Genomic DNA, 22,795 nt, shown 5'->3' on the forward strand with positions numbered 1-22,795 from the left:
TCTACCAAGACTTCTTGTGCAATGAATTCTCCTTGATGTTTAAGACCCACTTAATTAGGTTTTCTGCTCCTTGCAGTCAACTGCATATTGATACAATGCTCTTTATCACAACAAAACACAAAACTCTGAAGAATGTACAAATTCCAGTGAGTTCTTGATGACTATAAAGACCTTGTTATTCTCATACAGGCTGGAGGCAGGAATTTTGCAAACTACACAAATAGTCAGAGCTTTACCAGAATCACCCTAGGTTTGCTTCACACTTTCCCAATTATTGAACAGTCCTAAGGAGAATGTGCCTATTTTGTTATTAGCATTGTTAGCCACATTAAGAAAGGTGATGGACAGTCTAAATGTGCTTCTTTGAAAGTATGTAAAGGCGTTTAGTCCATAAACATTCCTTTATAACTCTTCATCCTTAAAATTGTTTGAATGTGTATTCCAACTTTCCAACAAGAGGGGCAGCTCGTGGGTAGGAACTGGATTTATTTATTTGCTACCCATGCCCCACACCTGGGCTGAACCAGAGTCCAGCATTCCAAATAGGTATTCACCATGGTTGCAGATGCAATTCCTGGAACTCTGGAGAAAGCTTTCCTCTAAATATCATGCTTCTGTAATAATTAAACATCTACACATATATGGGTAATAAGACAGATTTATTTAAAAAGATGACTACAAAATTTGACATTGAGAGAGATAAAAAAAAGACCCACAGGATTTAAATTGATAAATACAAAAGTGACTGGCTATAAACAATGTAAAAATACATTTCCCAGTCCCCAAACAGACCATAATTTAAGTATAGTAATTGTAAAATTTCTGTATTGTAAGTGCATTTCTCTTATTATTAAGAACCATCTAAACAGTTTATTTGTATAAAATATAACATTAAATTTTCCATAGATGTTAATTAAAATTATTTTAAATTTAAGTTTATTGAGTTTGCCTCTTTCTGTATGTAACAGTGGTTTTGGTCCCAAGTTCTCCTTGAACTTTTTATTTACCACAATGGTCGTGTTACTCCTAATTCCTTCTACAATAGAAAAGGGAAGCTAATCAGTCATGGGTCCCCTGAAAAAACAATGTGAAGAAAGGTTCCAGAGTGACCAGAAATGCCAGGGAATATGTTATCTTTCTGAAAAGGAAAGGATTAAGAGGCCAGCTAAGAGGCCCACTTCTATACCAATGAAGCAAATGGAAGTGAAACCTCAGAACCACGAGAGCTTACGATAAGTGCAAACACGCTGTACGTGAGAGGCCAGCTGAGGACACGGCCATCAAACTCAACTAAACCCAATGCATGGGTGGAGACCCTGAGTTACGCTAGGCGATTTGCTATGAATCCCAGCTAGGTCTAGATGATATTCAAAATGGCAATGGTACAGTATGATGTGAAATTCCAGAATGTGCCTACCATAACTTGGTTAACTTTGAACCAGTCTTTATTCTTGAACTCAAGACCCAGGCTATTTCCTCTGTCTTAGATGGTACGCCCAGTAAAAACAGCATCCATGATCAGTTTCATTATCTCCCAAACAGGCAGTGGTGGCATCACCACTAGCATCCAAACTCTGATACAAAAAGATGGGATCACTAAACTACCTCACTGGAAACATGATTCCACTGTTTCAGATAGAAAACCTAGCATGCCTAGCCCAGGAGACCTCCAGCGAAGTCCTGAAGGACCTGACACATGGGCTAATTGCCGAACACGAGAATCTTGAGTCAAAAATCTAGGGGGAGGACAAGAAATTATCAGAACTGGTTATGAAGTGTCTCTTGAGAATGGTTTGACTACTCCCTTACACCATCAACAGTATTAATCTGGGCAAGATTCTCTAGATATTCACTTTCTTTTTTTTTTTTTTTTTAAGGTTTTTATTGGGGAAGGGGAACAGGACTTTATTGGGGAACAGTGTGTACTTCCAGGACTTTTATTTTCCAAGTCAAGTTGTTGTCCTTTCAGTCTTAGTTGTGGATCGCGCAGCTCAGCTCCAGGTCCGGTTGCTGTTTCTAGTTGCAGGGGGCACAGCCCACCATCCTTTGCGGGACTTGCGGGAGTCAAACCGGCAACCTTGTGGTTGAGAGGACACACTCCAACCAACTGAGCCATCCGGGAGCTCAATGGCAGCTCAGCTCAAGGTGCCGTGTTCAATCTTAGTTGCAGGGGGCGCTGCCCACCATCCTTTGCGGGACTCGAGGAGTTGAACTGGCAACCTTGTGGTTGAGAGCCCACTGGCCCATGTAGGAATCAAACCGGCAGCCTTCGGAATTAGGAGCATGGAGCTCCAAGCGCCTAAGCCACCGGGCCAGCCCCGATATTCACTTTCTTAAGAAGGTCTCCTCCAAAAGAAAACTAGAGTAGTGCCTCTGGAAACAAAAACCCTAAACATTCTGCTAACACTCTATGCAAGTAAAAAGGCCCAAGATTCTGGACCATCAAAAGACAACCACCAACAAGAAAGAGAGGCAGAGGTCCCACCTTTGTCAGATAATGAGCGTGTGGACCATTCTGATAACGAGATAGAAAAGGGAGTATCTCAAATACATGAAAAATCAAAGGCTGGGTTTTGAAAAGATGACTGACTCCAAAGAAAACACTTGAAGAGGACCTGCAGGGCTGTATTAATTTCAGTAGAAAAGATCATATGCCAATAGGAGAACGGACCATGTCCTAACTCACAGTATGAACTCAGGCATTTGTTAAGTGGTTGAAACCTGCTTTTATAATTTCACTATATTGCACAAAAAAGGTATCTTTCTTGTCTTTGGTCCTCAGGCATGGTATCAGTTTCTTCCACTTTTCTGTTTTATAAAAGTCTTTTCATTTTTTTTTTACTTGATCAACAATCAAAGTGCAGCATAAAAATGGGGTTGATGATTGTTGCTGCTTTTATATACATAAAATAGCAAAATCTCCCATACGTTTTTTGTTAGGTTATAAAAGAATTAATAATTATCCCAAATTGTTACAATATAATTTTAAGGCTGAGTGAGATATAGTGAAACCTGGGTATTATTATATTTTATGGAAAAAACCTAGACGAACATTTTAAATATTGAATTTAAAAATTTAAATACACATTAAATTTTATCTAATCATCAAAAAATCTCATTGTTAAGTAAATTACAGTGAAAATGAAACAATTTCTAAATGGATGAACTTATTAATCATGCAGTGTATAAAGTACAGTTTGAAAGCTAAGTCTAGTAAGACTAATTTATCATCGGTTGAGCTGTAATTTAAAGAAACAATTGCCCTCACCTCCAAAAAAAAAAAATTTTAAAAAAGAAAAGAAACCACTTCATTTGACACAAGTTTCAACCGTTATAAAAAAAAATTTAAAAAACAAAGACCCTCCAACTTAATCTGTGGTGACTGACACACAGTCCTGCCCTTCCCCTTGTTCTTCAAAAGAAGTGGTTTAACAGTTACACACATTATACAAGAGCTTCTGCCGGGGCTCAGGTACCACGCAGTCGCTAACTTACGTAACACCTGCTCCCTAGAGTCTTTAAGCATTAAGTGGTTCAGTGAGGGCCGCTGTCCCAACGGCAGTCTCAGGTTTTGTCAGCTGCGACTCCTGTCGTTTTTCATAGAGCATGAAGAGAAAGTCACCCAGGAACATAAAACTTGCTAGAAATCCGAACACCTGAGGAGGAAAAAGGGGGAAAAGTTATATGAGGAATTCTGGAATAGAATTTCGCATTTTCTACTTGGCTTTGAGAGTGTTTCATACAAACAAGACGATTCATCAGTTTTATCTTATACACATTATTCTTAACTTTAGTGGTAAAACAATTTTTCTATCAAAAAATGGAAGGAAGTTACAAAAAATAAATTCCAGAATAACGGTTATTAGTCTCACAAAATACAAATATCCTGTCTCATATGTACATGTGTATGTTTGAAGTGCCAATCCATGAAACTAAAGTTAATAGATGAAAAATGAAAATCCTATAAAATGATACAATACACAGGATTATTAGCAATGGTTAGATTGATCTACAGATGAGATAACAGACATATCTAAGTAAGCAGCGGAGCCTCGGTAAAATTGGAAAAAGTTATTACTATCAAAACAGAAATTCTATTTTAAAGATAATTTTAGGTTAAATTACCTAAAAAAAATATTTTCCAGTTAACTGTCACACTCTAATGACACAGCAACATGACGTCACCACCTACTTCCTCTTCCTTAAATCACTTCCTCATTGTACTCTTCTAACATCAAATATTCTGAGAGCTTTGTTAAAAAACAGAAGACCATGGTTCAAATATAACTTCCTCACTAGCAAAACCCTTAAAGAAATGGGGACCAAAGAAGCATTCTGTAAAGTGAAAATTGATGAACCGGTAGGTAATGGTTAAACTCCCTTCCAATGCTAACACTGCATCTCCATAATTGTTAAGCCTTTGTTGTAGTCTGCTACAATCTCTTGACCCTTCACACTCAACCCCTCCACCCTAAAGAATGTGCATTCTGCTTCATTTCACTGTAAAGCAAACTGAGCTCCAAATTCATTAATTTACCTTGGTGTCCCCAACACGTTCAACCTAAATTTGTTAATCCTACCCCCAAAACCCAATTCTCTTCTCCCCGATGGCATATTTCCCCTTATTGGTCTGGCAAACTGATTCAATACTTTAAAGGTATACCAGACGTCACCTTGTCTGTGAAGCCATCTCTGATCACCTCAGAGAGTTCCAGTCCATGAAGGGCCCTCTATGCCAAATAATCCAGATCAATGATCTTCCTTCCAGCTCTTTGACTCACATATTTCACAAAATTTTCTTGAAAATGGACTCCCTCACTCATTTGATTCTACAGAATTTTTCATAATTTAAAGAGTTGCAAAAGGTAATTTCCAGCATATTATAAATGAGTTTTTAAACTATTAATACCAGTCACTCTTAAATATAGCCAATGAAATCTAAATACTAACATAACATTATGTTAATAACATAACAATCTAACATATCATCTAATTAAAATACATAAATAAGCTCTTTTTTAATACTTGGGATTTTTATGCCATGCTTTTTTTCCCCCTGTACTCAACTTTTCCTCAACTTCCATTTCACTTCCTCTGCAGCATTTTATAGTAATATATATATGTATACTTGAAAATATTTTCCTGATCACCCTATCATACTCCTCTGCGACAAAAATATGTATATAAACTGAAATTAACCATAGACTCAATTAAAACTTTGATTTTCTCTTCCTTCAATTGGTTTGGTTCGTGTATCCATGGATAAAGATCGCTAGAATGAGTCATGGTTCAGCATTAATTTTATTTGTTTTGCTTTTACACATATTAAGTGCTAAGAAACTGTGATAGGTAGATAGATTACAGCTATGCAACTCTTAAACTTCTCAGTTGTTCTATCATAAAAAGTAGTTTTAATGATCTATTAGCTCACAACTCAATTAATCGCAACTTTAATTTTGTCATGAACAAAAGAACAACTGGAAACCCCCTGACTTGCAAGAGGATTTGCTATCCTTTTGCTAGTCATTCACATTCACAACACTGGTACCAATTCAGGTCTATGATCCTTGATTTACAATTCTGAAATCCCAAAAAGCTACAAAAATTCAAAGTTTTCGTAATTTATTTGGCTCAAAATTGACACAAAGTAGAAACATCCCTTTTACTGAGAATATTCATATGCTTCATAAATATTAATATGCAGGATAACAAAACGCTACGAAGCCCCTCTGAAAGTACAGTGTAATAAAGTATATATATATATAGTATTACCTTTCTAAAATCCAAAATAGTTAGAATTCTAAAAAAAAATCTGCTCCCCGCCCAGGATTTCCGATAAAAACATTTACTTATCCTTCTCTTTTATTAGGCTCAATTTTGGGATCATTTCTCCTGTTATTCTACACCTAGAACAGCACATGTAAGATAATAAAATCAATTCTACCACTTCAATTAGCAATAACACGTTCATATGTACAGTAAGTAGGTTTTTGTTAACAAAACTCAAATTCTAAAGACAGGTTCTAGGTTTTTAAAGCTATCATATTTAAAGCTATCATTATTTGCTTTTAGGTCTTCTATTCAAAATTAAGCTTAAAAAATAAGTTAAAAGACAAACTATTCTCCTATATTGTATAACTTGTCAAGTCCTTTCCAGATTTCATATTTCTAATGAAGCAAAAATAAGCAAAGATAAAAATACAAAGCACTTACAATTGCAGCCACTTCAGCTGAAGTCCTGTCATGTGTAGAAACGAAAATGATGGACGCCATCAAAAACACACATGCTATCACCACAGTAATATAAAAGTCCTATACACGTGTATATAAAACACATAAGGAATACAGTATGGTTAGGTTGATGAAAACAAATGCTTTAGTTTTTAAAAAACTTCAGTGACTTAAACTTTTTTTTCCTTCACACAAACCAAATTTACATACTTTGACTTCTAACTTTTCAATAACCCTGGCATTCAATAAATACCCTATAAAGGAACCCTATCCACCCTTTGGACAGGGCATTACAGAGAGTACATCACAAAACAATCTTTTCATAAAAACAATTCCCCAAAAGGTGGTGTGTGTATGTGTGTGTGTGTTTCTCTCTAGAACATATTAAAATTATCAAAGCTAAAGGATTTATTAAATCCTATCTTACTTTCAGCAAAAAAAAAAAAAAAAAGCGTTTTTCTTCCCTTTCCAAGTATTCTGTTAGGACGGCTTCTCTGAGAGTACTTTGGTGCTTTGAAAGCACTTTGGAAAAGAGAAACTCAAAAGAACCACCCAATCATTATGTTGTTTTATACACCTGAAAAAAAAAGAACTACAAAAAAATAGTAACCATAAAAAAAAGAATATAAAATGAAGAAAAAAAAAGAACCACCCATCATTAACTAAATAAAATCATGCCAACAGTATGTTTTTTCAGACATTTAAACTTTCTGGAGTAACATATTACTTCCAAATGTTCCAAGTGGGTAACCCACAATGAGCTTGTATGACAAGCTAGCTACTACCTTAAAAGCTTCCATATCTCATTATAATGCAGCTTACAAAGCTGAAGTTCTTCATGGGTTTCCAAGTGCTCTCTAAGGCATTACCTCATAGTGCTCTCTCTCATACGCCAACTAAACAGGGCTTGCCACACTTGATTCAGGAGAAAATGGTAAGCAAGAGCCACTCCAAAGCGTTTTAGGTCTTATGCTATCTGAACTTGCTGAAATGCAGTCTCTACTAAACCTAATATCGATAAAACTATCCAACACATAATTCCTATACCACTGTTAATCATTCACTTAACATTTATAAATAATTTAAGAGGTTTTCTAAAAGAGGTGTTTTTCTGCCATACTTTGTTTTTTCTATTCCTTTGAATATTATTTCAAATCTGCTACATATATATATATATATGTATATATATATATATATACACACATACATATATACACATATATACGTATATATGTATATATGTAAAAAACTATTTACTACATTTGGAGTACCTTTAAGGAGGTGTTTAAACAAGACAATCACTTTGAGACAGAATAATGTAGTATTCGATAAACATGGGTTCTAGAGCCAAATGACCTGAGTGCAAATCCCAGTTACACTACTTCTTAGCTCTATGGCTGAATTAGTTACTTAACATCTATGCGCCTTTGTCTCTTCATCTGCAAAATGGGGGTAATAACAGTACCTTCTTCATAAGGTGATTCTAAAGATTAGTGTTAACTCATGGAAAGTGCTTAGATCAGTGCCAGGCACTTAGTAAATATCCCATAAATAGTGGCTATTGTTATTCTAGATAGAATCTGACCCACAATAGCAAAACACAGAAAAGATTCTTTCTTGTAAAAGATTATCATTCCACCCTAGACACTATCACCACACACTCAAAACATTTTCTCTAGAACAGAAAAACCACTTTTACATAAAAATGTATTTAAAATTGAAGTACATTAACATGCACACAGTGAAAGTGAGTTTTAAACCATTAAACATGAAATCCTTACGATGTGAGGTGAAAAGCACAATATATACCGGGGGTGCCAAAAAACACAGTGCTGCCTGTCGTGCAGTGACGCCAGCATTCATTTGATTAACACCATCTTGCGAGCAAACATCATACTGCAAGTCGCTACCATAATTCAATTCAACTTCGAAAAGTAATACTCAGATAATAACATCTCTTAAACTGTGCACATTTTTATCGCACCTCCCATTATGTGTGTGTATCTGATTTATATATTTGATATTGATATACATATATCTATATAGTGTGTATCTGATTTACATATATAAATATATGTATATCTGATTACAACTATTTTAAAAATGTTTTAATTACCTATTAACAGAAACAAAAAAACGCAAAAGAAATATAGTAAAATATTTACAAAAGCTGTTTTAAGATAAAATGACATTTCTTTTGTTCTTAGTATTTTTAAATCAGTATTTACTCAAAAATAACTTTTTAAATGCTCTAGTTTGATGTAATAAATGTTTTACATTTTGTTTAGCCATTACACTAAACTGGAAAATATTATGTTTGTCAAAAAGATCAATGTTCTTAAACACTACTGATGTACCACTAAAGCAAAAACCAAACATTTCTTGAAACATTCTTATGGATACTGATACTGTTTTGCTGTTGCGAGATAAGAAATAAATGATTTTAATCTTTAATGTTTCAAATATAAATTTACACATTCAAACTATAAATCAATTAGCTCAGACACTAGTGAATTTTTTTGTCCAAATCTTACCACGTACTTATCTGTAAAAAGGAAGACTTTTCAAAGATTATAAATATAATGAACAAAAATTCTAAGGTATTCTCTCTGCATCCTCTTTTTAGAAGTATTTCATAAAATGAATGAGTTCTATTGTTGTCGTCGTTATACAGAGATTCCTGTGGTGATGTTATTTGCCATGACAGCATCTAGAGTTGCTAGGGCACTGGTGCTCGTAAGATGCTGCTTAGGCCACGTGATAGAACGCAGAGTGTGAGGGCTTTCCTGGGGTCAGAGCTCAGTTTCTTTTTAACCTATCTACGTAACTTTGGACAAGTTATATAACTACCCTGAACCTAAGAGTCCTCAACAGAAAAATGGAGCATAAAGGCGTGAGGATTCTAATCACAGCACAGCAAGGACCTGACACACAGTGAGCAGTGACAGCAGCCGCTGTCAGTAAGGTGACAAAATGGTCACACTTTGGCCATAGCAAGAACTGCGTGTACGAGCTCATCAAAGACTTGATGGAGCTGATTCAGACTCTACCTGGTTTTCAAAGTCATTTCTTAACTGTTATCAACTTTTAAAAAAGAACGTTTAAACCTAAAATAATTCTTTTAAAAGAAGGTAATAGATTCCTACGGCAGAAAATGTAAGAGGCACAAGGATCTATATAGAAAAAGGTAAATATCTTAGGTGTATAATCAATATATGAGTCAATGCTGGCTTCTCATTAATTAAAAATCATAATCTTACTGCTTTATATTTATCCTGTCATCTCTTGTTCTTAATAGTCACAAATTTATCCTTCTTAAATACAGTACCTATGTGAATAAGCTCATCTGTCATCTCACAAATCCATGCTGTACGCAAAAACACAGGGTCAGCAGACTAAGTCTTTAGAAAGTTACACATCTCTAATAAATGTCCTCTCAATTCACTTACAGACAACTTTTTTCATAATAAAATCAAAACAAAATAGGTAGAATTACATGCTGTTTACATTACACTCCAGAAATATAGCATGTTAGTTCATTACTCTATCTGTAGTGTCTAGAAGACGCCTAGCATAGAACAGGTACACAGTGAATAACTGTAGAACCAATAAGTGACACTCTGAAATGTGAGAAATCAAAAGTGACAAAAATTCTAGTTTTTAAAAAAATATCTAATGTTCATTAGATTAAACCACCAGTAACTATAAACTATGGGTAGTGTTTGTCACTTTCATTCTAATTTCACTTTCCCCTTCTATCGTCCCATTTGGCAGGGAAAACTGAGTTGCTTACAGGCAGAATCTTCTCATGTTACTGAGTCTGGAAAGTGTTACTACTTTGAGTAATAAAACTCTACAAGATTCCTAAATAGCGAGGTTCTTAACATAGGGATTATGTTTTTTTCATGCTTACCGATAACTTGACTTTTATGGCATCGACTCTGTCATAAACTGGAGTGAAGTACACAACCAGCATCAGGAGGCTCAGAAGAAAGGCACTGCAACTTACAAATTCAAAGAAGTAAAGTCCTCCACACAAAGTGCATTGTGATACAACTTCTTCACAGACAAAGGCCAGCAGAGACAACAACTACAAAAGAAACAAAACATTTTACTAAGTGTTTTTCAGCGAAACCTACAGTATTCAGAAAACATCATCTGTTCACTCAAATATCTGTAAAGTGGAGACTACGGCCAACAAGAGGATTGAATGGCTGGTCTACACAGAACTTGCAGTCTGGTTGCCTGAAAGGGAATATAGGTACACAATTAACTACCATGTGCTATAGAATAGGGGAAATACAGGGTGTTGTTATAAAGGAACACAGAAGAGGCGTTCAACTTGGGGGTCAGGAAAGGCTCCCTAAAAGAAAGCTGAGACCCGAAGGACAGAAGAGTCAGTTTGGGGGTTAAACTCAGTGAAAGACGTTCCAGGCAGAGAAGAGGTGCATACAAAGACGTAGAGGTGAGAGCATGGCGCCCTCCTACCCCAATGCACACACATCCATCCCAAACCCACAGCTGTACGGGGAAAGCAAGTGGTTGAGTCACTGTGACTAAAGTGCCCAGTTTGAGGGCAGGGGGTGGCAGTACAAAAATGATTAGAGACTAGAGACGTAAGCCGATGTAACTGTCCTCTTTAAGTGGTTTAGGAATCTGGATTTTAAGGGTTTTAAAGCAAAGGGTGACATGATCAGGTTTATGCTTTTGGTAGTTCTCACTGGCTATAATATGGAGAAGGAACTGGAGGAAGGGCAAAACTTGGGACAGACATCCAGTTGGGAAGCTGATGTAGGAAATCAGGGAAAAGAGAGTGCCCAGGGTGACAGTCACGGAGAAGGAGAATGGCTAATCACGGAAAGATGAAGTAGAAGTCCTTATGAGACAGGATGAACACGAACAGAATAGAAAACAGAATAACACATATATATACTTAAACAAATTTAACTTAAAACAGAAAAGCACGTTTATTGAGTCATTTGAAGTGGGTCTTTTCTGAGTATGAGCCTACCGGTTGGAATTCCACATGATGTTTTCTGCATTAATCACTTTTATCATGTATGACTACCACTTCCAGAATGATGTTATCTGAAGTGGAACAAGATCTTGGACACAGAGTACAGAACCCTTCTAGAGTTGGACTAATTTTACTAGCCTTTCACAGTTGCCTTGCTCTTACTTACAGCACATATTTTAGTGACTTATTTTTTGATCTTTCCAAAGCATCCAATTTAGTTTTCATAGAAACAATTCCTTTTCAGACTCAATTGAGTCTGCGTAATATTTAATTAAACGTTCCACCATAAAAAGTATAATTAGTATAAACCAGTATGGGAGTAACACAAGTCAACTGACGGCAAAGAGAAGAGTGCTGAGTGCCCCAGAGGGGCCTCCTGGGCCACGGCTGTGGGTGGCAGGCGGGCATGGGTCCGACAGAATGCTTGTTTGCACGGAATGGAGAACGATTCACTCCGGTTGATTCAGCAGTTCAGCTCCATGCAAGTGGGTTTTAGCAGTGGCCCCACTGCTGTATATGTGGTGTTAACATACTGGTGCTTCACTACAGAAAGAAGAGGTTTTATTGTGTGTTGTTTCTGTTTTTAAAAGGCAAGGGTGTCAGGGAGAGACTAAATTCAGTTTTACATATGCTGTGTATAAGGAGTCTGGAGTCAGGTAGAGATGTCTAAGAGGCAAATGGGTTTATGGGTCAGGAGCTCAGGGGAGAGATCTGAGGTGCAGATAAATATGTGGGACTCAGCCAGAAAGATCACCCAGGATGAGGAAAGTTGGCCTTGTGCAAAACTCTGAGGGACCCCAAGATTTAAGGGATATGCAGAAGAGGAGACACCAGCAAAGGACAATTAAGAGCAGCAGTCCAAGGTGAAGGAGACCAAGAAAACAGTACTTCTATGAAAAGCAAGTAATCAAGAGTGCAGAATGCTAATTAGGTTCTTAGGGGTCAGATAAGAAGGGCACTGAAACACTTACTTTAGACTGAGCTGCAAGGTTGCTGGTGACATGAGCAAGACAATGTCAGTGTAGTCAGGTAGGGAAGCTTAGATTACAGTACAGCGTATCGGGAAGTGAAAGGAAAACGAGGCAGTGGAATAGAGACAGCATAGGTCAGGGTGTGGTGTCAAAAGAAGGGCCAAATAGAGTAGTAATGGATGAGGTCAAACGGAAGTGAATTAAAAGACGGGAGAGAACTGCGCACATGTGTTTAAATGCTTAGGCAGAAACCAGTAAGATGAGTGGGTCTAAAGAAAGGAAGAAAAGAGGTTCCCTAAAGGTAGGATTCAGAGCTCAGGTTTTGGGCTAACTCTTCTCTAGAAGTAGGAGGCAAGAGAGTGAAGAGAGTTTCACTTGGGCAGTTTGTGTGGGTTTTGTGGAAGCAGAGGGAGTTTCCTTCTGAGAGTTAAAACCATCAAAATAACTGATGACCCAAGTCAAAGCCTACTGAGAAATGCCTTCTCACCCAAGTCAGTAGAAGCAACCTGATATATTAAGGGCAGCAAGATTACTACAAAATCAACACATACATTTCATACTATTAAGTTAGTGCAAAAGTAATTGCAGTTTAAAAGGTTAAAAATTGCAAAAACTGCAATTACTTTTGCACCGACCTAATATATAATAAAAATTTTATTCTACAAAACATTTTCATACAAAAGAGGTCAATGGTACAGCCTCTCTAGAAAAGAGCTTAGCAGTTTCTTAAAAAACTGGGCATGTAACTGCCACACAACCCAGCAATTGCATTCCTGCAATGTTCATACCTATGGACTGCTACTTAGTAATAAAAAGGGACAAACCTGATACATACAACACCCTAGACGAATCTCTAGAGTATAATGCAACGAAAAAATCCAATTTGAAAAGGTTATATACTGCATGTTTCCATTTACATAGCATTCCTCAAATAAAAATTAGAGATGGAGAACAAATTAATGGTGGTGATAAAATTATCACACATGTGATAAAGTTGCATAGAAATAAACACACACATGTGCACATGCATGCACAGGACCTCCCTGTACTTTTCTTTGCAAGTTCCTGTGACTCTATAATTATTTCAAAATAAAAGGTTTTTTTAAAAAGGTCAAATCTAAATTGGCATCTAAGCCTAAGGAATTTTGACCCCCAAAATTCATATATCCCCACTAATGAAAAGAATCTATATAAAGATGAAAATGGAGCCTACTGGTATGATTTCCTATTAGTGAAGCATTAAATATTCCAGTATATACCAAACTTCCTTCAGACAGTCACTAGGTGAGGCATTCCCAATGGTTAAACCATAGGATATAAAGTGACACCAAGACAAATGCCGGAAGGTCACTGTGTAAGGGAATTTCCTTAGTCTCCTGTAATTATAACTACAGGATAAGTTTTTACATGACTAGAGTATAATACTAAATGTCTCATATTCCATTTGCCTTATTCTTGCCTCTTTGTTATATCTTGTCCAAGTTTTACGAGTTTCTCTATGAGAAGTGTGCAAAATATACCTCAGTTGTAGAAAAGTCAATTAACTGTGAGAAGGTATCAGCCTAAAACTCTAATTGGGGTTTGAGGATAGTTGATCCTGAACCATTCTCGTTACAATAGATTATCATAAACACTCGTCTGTGTAGGATATATGAACCAAAACAAAACTCTTATCTGTAGTGTAAATACACACTGCTTATGTGTTCTCACTAAGGAAGGGGCAGGAGCCAGGTGAGCCAGAAGCAATCAATGTCAGGTCAGTCCAAGTCCTGCTCCAAACTTCTTTAATAGGAATCACTCTTACTAACCTTAAGAGGCAGGTTCTGCATGAGCGTCCTAAGAGACTGAGGGGGTACAATATCAAGTTTGGACATTTGCCAGTTCCTACTCTCCGATAAAGGCAAGAAATGAGCACTACCAGCTATGTGCAGAATAAAATTTTCTCCTGACTCCTTATTTCTAATGCTGTTAAGCTTCCTTTGTAATCTCCCACAGCACTATGCAGTCTGTAGTGCAAGATAAAGTGATCATTTCGCAATATAGACAAACACTGAATCATAATGTTGTACACCTGAAACTAATATAGTTATATGTCAATTATACCTCAATTAAAAACTGAAGTGTATTTGAGTATCATGTATGCAGCACTACCATGTGCAGAGGAACATGTAATGTTAGAGCAACAAAATCGATGTACGAGAAACAATAAGAACACAACATATTTTGTACTTCATAGTGGAGCGTTCATTATATCTAAATTCAGAAAATCACAGGAAAATGTTCAGATCCACCTGGACTAAAAATAGCTGTAGAAGGATGAGGGGAAAAGCAAGACTCAAATCAGAGCCAAGAGACACACAGGATCTGGATAGGCAGAGGGTATTCCAGGAGAGCAACAAAAAAAGAACACGTTCATGAAAGCAGTAATTTCCACAGTAAGCTCAAAAGGGATAATAAGACAAGCGACCTAACTGGATGGGGAGTGACGAGAAAGATGGTGAAGGTGTTGGGTGTGGCTCTGTGATGCTCGTGGAAGGGACTAGGGACTTCTCAACAAAGACAAGAGGAACTGCCCGCCTGGGGTAGTTGCTTAGAAGACGGAGGAGCAGAGGACTGGGTGGGGCCTGAAGGAAAGGAATACCACAGTTCAGGAGTGGGAGGAAGGGAGCAGCTAGCCACAGGGAGGGAAAGACGTGCAAGTCACCGGAAGGGAAACTCCTTTGAAAAGCAAGTAAACCTCCTTCAAACTGTTAAACAGTGAGCTGGGGAGTATGAGAGTGTGAGGGCTGTAGTGTGGCTTATTTTAATCATATATATATGTATATATATATATATATACATATATATATGATTATTTTAATCATATATATGACTTTAATCATATATGATTATTTTAATCATATATATATGATTATATATATATGATTTAGTAATATATATATATTACTTTTTTTTTTTTTTGGTAAGCAGACAATTGTAGTCATATGTAAGGATTAAGTAAACAAATCTGTCAGGCTGAAAGGCAGGCTAGGCCTCCCTTGCCTTAGGCAAACATTTACTCTCCAAAAAGGTTCAATGATAAAGTTTGCTGACAGGGATCTTCCTCAAGGTAAAAATGGAGCATTTCAATTTAGTACCTATCAATTTTCACATTTAAATAATGAAAAGAGCACCAATATAAGATGAATTGCTTCTACAGGATTTGCTTCTTAGCACTTACAGAATAACATTATTTATAATTTAATAAATTTAAATCACTAGTGAATTCTAAATCAAACTGCTTGCTTGAAGAGTCACTGTAATCACAGTACTGTGCAGCCATCAGGATATTTAGCGGGTACCATAAACACAATGTCATCTAAATATTACACATATTTAGATCATTGCACCAGCTTACTAGCAAGGAATTAGATTGCTAAATGCACAGGAACATATAATGACAGCAAACATGTAATTCTCCCTTTAAAACAAAAACAGACTCCCTCAAAAGTAGCAATAACAACCCTCACAAAGTAAAATACATGGGCATAAGGACCAATCTAAGGATAGAATAAACTGGTAATAAACTGCATAAATTTAGGACTGCAGTGACTCCTTACACTGAATTCCTAGATGAACCTTTATTTCCTCCTCAGCTCTGGAAGGGTAGATAGAAGTGAAGGTGCTTATGTTTTGGACAAACCTTTGACAAAATTAAGGTTGAACCTGAATGGTAAACACAGCCATACAACTCCAAGAGGCTGTAACTCAGAGTTACTACATATTAACTCGAGCTAGTAAATGCTCTTCAATCTCTCACCTCCCCTTCTGTGTTTGCAGGCTCCCCTCTTTATTCCTTTGGTGTTCAGCTCTGTACCAGCACACCCCATAGAGCCTCAGAGATTTGTAAATATCTTAAGAGTGGAAAGAACCTCAGAGGAAATCCAATTCAACATCTTAGGACTCTAAGAATTTCCTAAGTACACAATGTCTGGTTTTTAAGTTTTAGAGTAAGGTTCTTTTCTCTTTTGGGGTCTTTGAGAATCTGGTAAGATGTATGTGTCCAGAATAACCTACCCAAAGACAGAAATGCACATTTTGAATAAAATGTCATAGGGCTTGCAGGTCCCCTGTTAAAGTACCTCCTCTTCTAATTATGAGTTTTTCCAATACAGTTGTTGCCTTACTGGAGCTCTGCGATTCGATTTAATTTTTTAAAGTAAGTCATTTAAAGTCAGACAACCTAAAGGCAGAATTTAAGTAAGTCAAAGAAGACTTTGCCTGTTGCCCCAGGCTGCATGCCAGTTTTAATTTATTTCTTAAGTAAGTTCGTTGAGACTTTCTGGGTAACTCCTATAATATACTGTTGTCAAAGTTAAGACATTATTAAAACAGACAAAGACAACCACCAAAATGAAAGGCAATAATGAAAAATATTTTTAAAAACTATACTGAAGAAAGCATTCCTATAACATCACAAGTTCCTCATAAACAAATAAATAGATTTCAAGAAGAGACGTTAGTTTTTATTTCCCTCTTTATCCTCATGGATGATGGAGAGCAAGCCTAACAACGCTGTCAAGGCAAATTCATCTGCCCCTCTCCTCTGAGTGCAAGTCAAGTCTACCACCAAATTTCTGGTTGTATTCAATTCTGAAGAGAAGGAACTATATAGTTTACTAAGCTAAAAATAAGGTAACGAGACATCTTACTTTAGCTCTGCCATTTCTGATTAAAAAGGAAAGGTACAAGCAACTGAAAAATAGGAGATGTAATGGGCAACAGGAGAGAAACTGCTGAAATCTAAGTCTTGTGAGAGCTGACAAGAGGAAGGACAGAAGGAACAATGGCAGGAGGGCGTCCCTGATGTTTGATAAGAGCCTGAAGGCTGCCAGGGTGCAACTACCTACAAGGAGGCTGGAGAGACAGCCAGACCCTCTTGGGTTCCACAGGCTACATTGTCACTTGCCTCCAACTGATTTCCCAATTATTCCCAGATGTGCATTTGGTGGCTTAAAAGTAGTGCCAGTTTCCTGACTGCTGTCTTTCTATTCAATAAAAGTAGGTTATCTGAGTTCTAAGAATATTAGTTCCGGTTATCTGAGTTCTAAGAAATTAAGTTCTTCCCTAAGGAAACCAACTGGCTATTTTTACTGGGGATGGTTTAAAAAAAAACAAAAAAAAAAACAACCCATAAACATTCCAAGCAGTCTCCTTTTCCGTCTTGCAGAATCTGTTGCTCAATGCTGGTTCAAACAGCATGTAGGAGCTTAATATGTGTGTAAATTGAGTTAAAATTGAAATCTCAAAGCTGTGTTGATATTTTCACGAACAGGTCAAGGGACCTTCAGGGCCTAAAAAGTACACCGAAACTCAATGAAATTGAAAAAATACCATGCCCTAGTTTGGCTGCCTGCACGCACGCACACAACGCTGTCCTTTTGACTTCGTTAACTTCCCACACACGTGCCCATTCAGAAATAGTGCTTTTCCAATCAATATACATATGTAACTTTTGGGAGGCAATTTATGGGACAACACATCTCAAGGCCGCGAAAGGGATCGGGAAGACTTCGTCCACCAAAACAAACTGTCCCCCTGGGCTCGCACCAGGAAAACCGCAAGAACCAGAGACAGATAAACAAAACGCACTTCGTCGTCTACATACCGGCCCTTGGGAGGTAATGCAGGGGCCGTAACGGCCGGGAGAAGCGACGAAAAGGGCGACAGAAGAGGGAATGAAAGAAGTCTAGGTGTCTCACTGAGCTCTCCTCCGACGCCCTGCCTGGACCTGCCTAACACGCTCGGTGGCCCTAGGTCGCCTTCGGGGACTCGGCCAGGCAGGGACCCGGGGAGGGGTGGCCGCCCGGCGGCGCGGGTGGGAGGCGGAGGGTAACGCCCCCCTCCCCAGGCGGAGAGGGAAGGGGCTGGGGCTGTGGAAACCGCCGCCTCCTGCACAACCAGGTGAGGAGCGGCGGCCCGGCAGCCTCCCAGACCCACGGGCTGATGGCCCAGGAGCCAGACCCCCGTCCCTGGCCCGGACTCACCAGCTGCAGGATTTTGAGCGTTCGCCGGGGCCACTTGAGCCGGCCCAGGAAGCAGCAGGCTGCGAGGCTGCTCCGGGGGTCCCTGGCAGGGCCGGGGTGTACCTCCGTGGTGGGCCTGTAGACAGCTCCGTTCTCCATCGCCCGGGACCCAGGAACGCAGCGATCAGAGCGCTGGAGATGGGGATTTCACCGACTGCACAAGTCCGCGGGTGGGGCCGTCACTTCCTGGGCCTCTGCCCTGACTTCCGGCCAACTCCGCCCTGCCCCGCCTCCGCTGTAGCCCCGCCTCTTCCCTTGCCCCGCCCCCTGCCTCCCATAGGCCTGTCTCACCTCAGCTCACGCCATATGAAGATTTGGGGAGAGACTTTCATGCAAAGGAACAGAAAGTACAAGTGTGCTGAGGACCAGAGGAGCTTGGCTGATTCTGAAACCAAAGGCTGTGGTGGCTTGGGCTAAGCAAGGGAGAAGGAAAGGACGTGAAACTGGACATGCGGGCAGAGGCCAGATAACGTAGGGGTCTGGCAGAGCAGGGGAAGAAATTGGATGGCCTTTTAAGTGCAGAGGGTTGTCTGGAAGGACTTTGAGGCTTGCTACCTTCTGCATCGCTCTTAATTCCTTTTAGGTTTACTTGTCAGCATCATGTAGTTTGCTGGCCCCTTGTTCAGCTGCTAGTCACGTAATGTTAATTTTGTGTGAACTTAAGGAAACTCATCAAGGAATGTAATTATATTTTAGCAACTGAAGTTGATTGAGTTACATGTCAGGCACACACATTTTCCCCACAATATAATGCAGGTACTATCATTACTTTCATTTCACAGATGAAAAAACCCAAAAGGCCAAGAGGCTGAGGATCATATTCCAGTTCAAAGAGCCAGGGTCAGCTAGAATGCAGACCTAGCCAGTCTGACTTGAAATCTTGCTACGAACCACTAAACGAGCAAACCTCAGCCTCTAACCCAGCTCTGCATTAGGGATTCAAAACCCATGGAAGAGGGGAGGGGTTACTGCTGCCATCTGCTCCTGCCTTTATCTCCTCTCCAAACCTCCCTTTCTTCTTCATAACAAAACAAAGCTCCCATTCAAATGAATAGAGACAAGTAGATACTACTTTTCGGGAGCTGTCTACAGCCAGCCCACACTATCGTTCTTTGATTAATTGAATTCTAAATAAATGTCCTGCCAAGGCCAAGCAGCCACCCATCCTGTCCAATAAAATGAAGCCACTGTGTTTTCAGCAGGGCTATAAAGAGTCACTGTCTTGTTATTCTTCAAATCACCACCCAGATTAGACACTGCTGTCTGAAATTTACTTTGAAATTCATCCAAAAAAATAAGATGGGTTGAATAGAGAGATGGATAAAAGAATAGACTTGTGATAAAGCAACTGTAGTAACCTATTTAAGGTACAGTATATGGGTGTCCACTGTATAATTACTTCATCTTTTCTGTGTGAACTTTTCAAAATAAAAATTGAGGGAATGTTATAAAGAGAAAGGACACTTTGAGACAGGAGAGAAGATGGACAAACTCTCTTAACTGGCTTGATTTGTTTAAGGTACAGTTGGGCAGTTCTTCTGTTTGAATTTAGAAGTGGATAAGAATTTAGCCTATGATTCATAAACTTCAGGGTGCACAAGAACCATCTGGGAGTTTAATTTAAAAAAAAAAATTCTTAGAAATCCAACCCCAAAGTGTCTGAATTTGGGAATATACTTTTGTAACAAGCTTTCCAGGTGATATTTGTGAGAAATTCATCCGTATGGAGGAACATTTTTATAATGTGATGGGAATAATACCATTAGGTAGGAGACAGCAGAGGTGCCATCCCTCCCTTTGCCCTGATTGATTTGGGAATACCCAGGATTTAGACACTAATATTCCTCCCAGTTCAAAGTGTGTCGCTTATGTTTTCTAAATAAAAAACCAAATAAAGATTTTAGGGCTACATGAACAAACACTTATATCAGGGAGCACTTTTGATGTGTGTGTCCATACGGTAAACTGTCATCTTCATTAATGAATAAACAACACTACATAGTTAAATGCTGGGACTTGCCACACTGAAATGAGAAATCTTATTTATGAAGAAAAAATATACTAAATAGAAGAAAGGAAGATCTATTTAACTTTTGAAGAATATTCATTTTTCTCCTTTCACATTAAATAATTTTTTAAATGAGGGAAAAATATTCACAGTTTAGGAAAATATACTTTGCTTAGATTTCATACATTCAAAACATAAGTTTGGTGCTACTTTTTCCATTCAGATTTTAATTTTTCAGCTCCTACTCAACAAATTTCACTGGTTCTCTTATCAATATTAGCACAGTTAGGCAATAATGTAGATACAAAGTTGAATCCTAGAGGCAGTCCTACAATGAGACTACAGAAACATCCATAAAGGACCATGTCACCAAATAGAAAGTGACATGTGCCATAAAACAGATATAAATTAAATGTGTTGGGAATTCACAGCAGAGAGAAATGACTTTTGGCTAAAAGGATCAACATGGGGGAGCTTCAGTCTGGGGGTTAATGAATACTTAGGTTTGGACATGCAGAAATAAGACAGGGTATTATAGGCAGAGGAGCAATATAAAGAAAAGCAACAAGAGTGCATATAGACACAGATTATAGAGAGCAAGAAGGACAAATAGAGAATATAAATTTGGGGTCAAATTTTCAGGGGCCTGAGAAATCAGGCTAAGGAACTGGCGCTTTCCTTTGTTGTTGAACAATGAAGAACTAAAGGGCTTTGAAGGGAAGTGAAATGGCTGGAGGTCTTCTTTAGGGATATTTTTCCAGGAGACTTGGGTAGACTGGATTGATCACAAAGAGCCAGGCAGGGGCTGTTGTAAAACTTCAGGAAAGGGAATAGGGGCCTCCACTCTGGCATTAGTCATAGGAATAGAAGGGATGGCTCCAAGAGAAGCTGTGGGAGGTAAAACCAGTCAAATTTGCAGACTGATTTGTTTGAAGTAAGGGAAGAATTGGAACAGGTTCAAGGTTTCAAGCCCATGTAACCAGGAGATGGAAGGAGAATGACAGAGACGGAATGTAGGAGGGATTAACTTCTGTCAGTGTCGAAGTATAAATTTCAATAAGTTAAAAAGATGAGTCTCATACAAGTATATAGTGAACGTGCTTCAAAGATGTGTTTAACTTACTAGTGACCAGAAGAATGCAAAACTGGTTCGGAGGATGTGATGAGACCACGGTGCGTGCGTGTGTGAGATTGTGTGTGTGTGTGTGTGTACGTGGGGGGGGGGGAAACGAAAGGAAAACACTCAAAAGGTGTATGATTGCTAGGTGAGATCCAAAACTGGCTACCATTCTACAGGTCAATAACATGGTTACTTTTGTGATTAACTCTCGCAGAGAGAAATAATTTTCATCTTTATCAGACAAACCTAATTTGCAACTTATCAGTCTTCTAAAACTGACACCTAACTTATAGACTCTGGGCCCAACTCAATAATAAATAGTCACTAAAACCATCAAAGCCCCTTAGGAAGGTTTGGCAGATGACGCTCTAGTCCAGAGGCTGGCAAACTTTTTCTTTTTTTTTTTTTTTTTTAATTAATTTTATTGGGGTGACAATTGTTAGTAAATTTACATGGATTTCAGGTGTACAATTCTGTATTACATCGTCTATAAATCCCATTGTGTGTTCACCACCCAGAGTCAGTTCTCCTTCCATCACCATATATTTGATCCCCTTTACCCTCATCACCCACCCCCCACCCCCTTACCCTCTGGTAACCACTAAATTATTGTCTGTGTCTATGAGTTTTTGTTTCTCATTTGTTTGTCTTGTTCTTTTTGGTTTATATACCACATATCAGTGAAGTCATAGGGTTCTCTGCTTTTTCTGTCTGACTTGTTTCACTTAGCATTATTCTCTCGAGATCCATCCATGTTGTCACAAATGTTCCTATATCATCTTTCCTTAACGCCGAATAGTATTCCATTGTGTATATGTACCACAACTTCTTTATCCATTCATCTATCGAAGGACATTTTGGTTGTTTCCATGTCTTGGCCACCGTAAACAAAGCTGCAATGAACATTGGTGTACACGTGTCTCTATAGAGAAATGCTTTTATATTTTTGGGGTAGATACCCAGGAGAGCGATTGCTGGGTCATATGGTAATTCTATTCGTAATTTCTTGAGGAACCTCCACACTGCCTTCCATAGCGGCTGCACCAGTCTGCATTCCCACCAACAGTGTATGAGAGTTCCTTTTTCTCCACAGCCTCTCCAACACTTGTTACTATTTGTTTTGTTGATGAAAGCCATTCTGACTGGGGTGAGGTGATATCTCATTGTGGTTTTCATTTGCATTTCTCTGATGATTAGCGATGTTGAGCATTTTTTCATATGTCTATTTGCCATTTGTATATCCTCTTTGGAGAAATGTCTCTTCAGGTCCTCTGTCCATTTTTCAATTGGGTTGTTTGTTTTTTTGTTGTTGAGTTTCATGAGTTCCTTGTATATTTTGGATATTAGCCCCTTATCAGAGGAACTGTTTGCGAAAATCTTCTC

General features: G+C 38.4%; 1 protein-coding gene across 1 annotated transcript; it reads right to left on the bottom strand.

Moving 5' to 3' along the window:
- Window positions 1-642: 642 nt before the first annotated feature.
- Window positions 643-18,496, bottom strand: CMTM6 (CKLF like MARVEL transmembrane domain containing 6). The gene is made up of 4 exons (XM_081072342.1): window positions 18,246-18,496; window positions 10,145-10,321; window positions 6,214-6,312; window positions 643-3,656 (listed from the first exon to the last, which is right to left on the bottom strand). Exons 1-4 carry the CDS (start codon window positions 18,381-18,383, stop codon window positions 3,519-3,521), a joined length of 552 nt encoding a protein of 183 aa, XP_080928468.1. The 5' UTR covers window positions 18,384-18,496; the 3' UTR covers window positions 643-3,518.
- Between the last annotated feature and the right edge of the window lie 4,299 nt (window positions 18,497-22,795).

This window comes from Rhinolophus hipposideros (genome assembly GCF_964194185.1).
Source record: "Rhinolophus hipposideros genome assembly, chromosome: 14".
Taxonomy (NCBI): domain Eukaryota; kingdom Metazoa; phylum Chordata; class Mammalia; order Chiroptera; family Rhinolophidae; genus Rhinolophus; species Rhinolophus hipposideros.

Coding starts and splice junctions, on each gene's coding strand:
- CMTM6 (XM_081072342.1), bottom strand. CDS start 18,383: ATGGAGAACGGAGCTGTCTACAGGCCCACCACGGAGGTACACCCCGGC. Junction 10,322..18,245: donor CGCTCAAAATCCTGCAGCTG/GTGAGTCCGGGC, acceptor TTTCTTTTGTAG/TTGTTGTCTCTGCTGGCCTT. Junction 6,313..10,144: donor CCATAAAAGTCAAGTTATCG/GTAAGCATGAAA, acceptor ACACGTGTATAG/GACTTTTATATTACTGTGGT.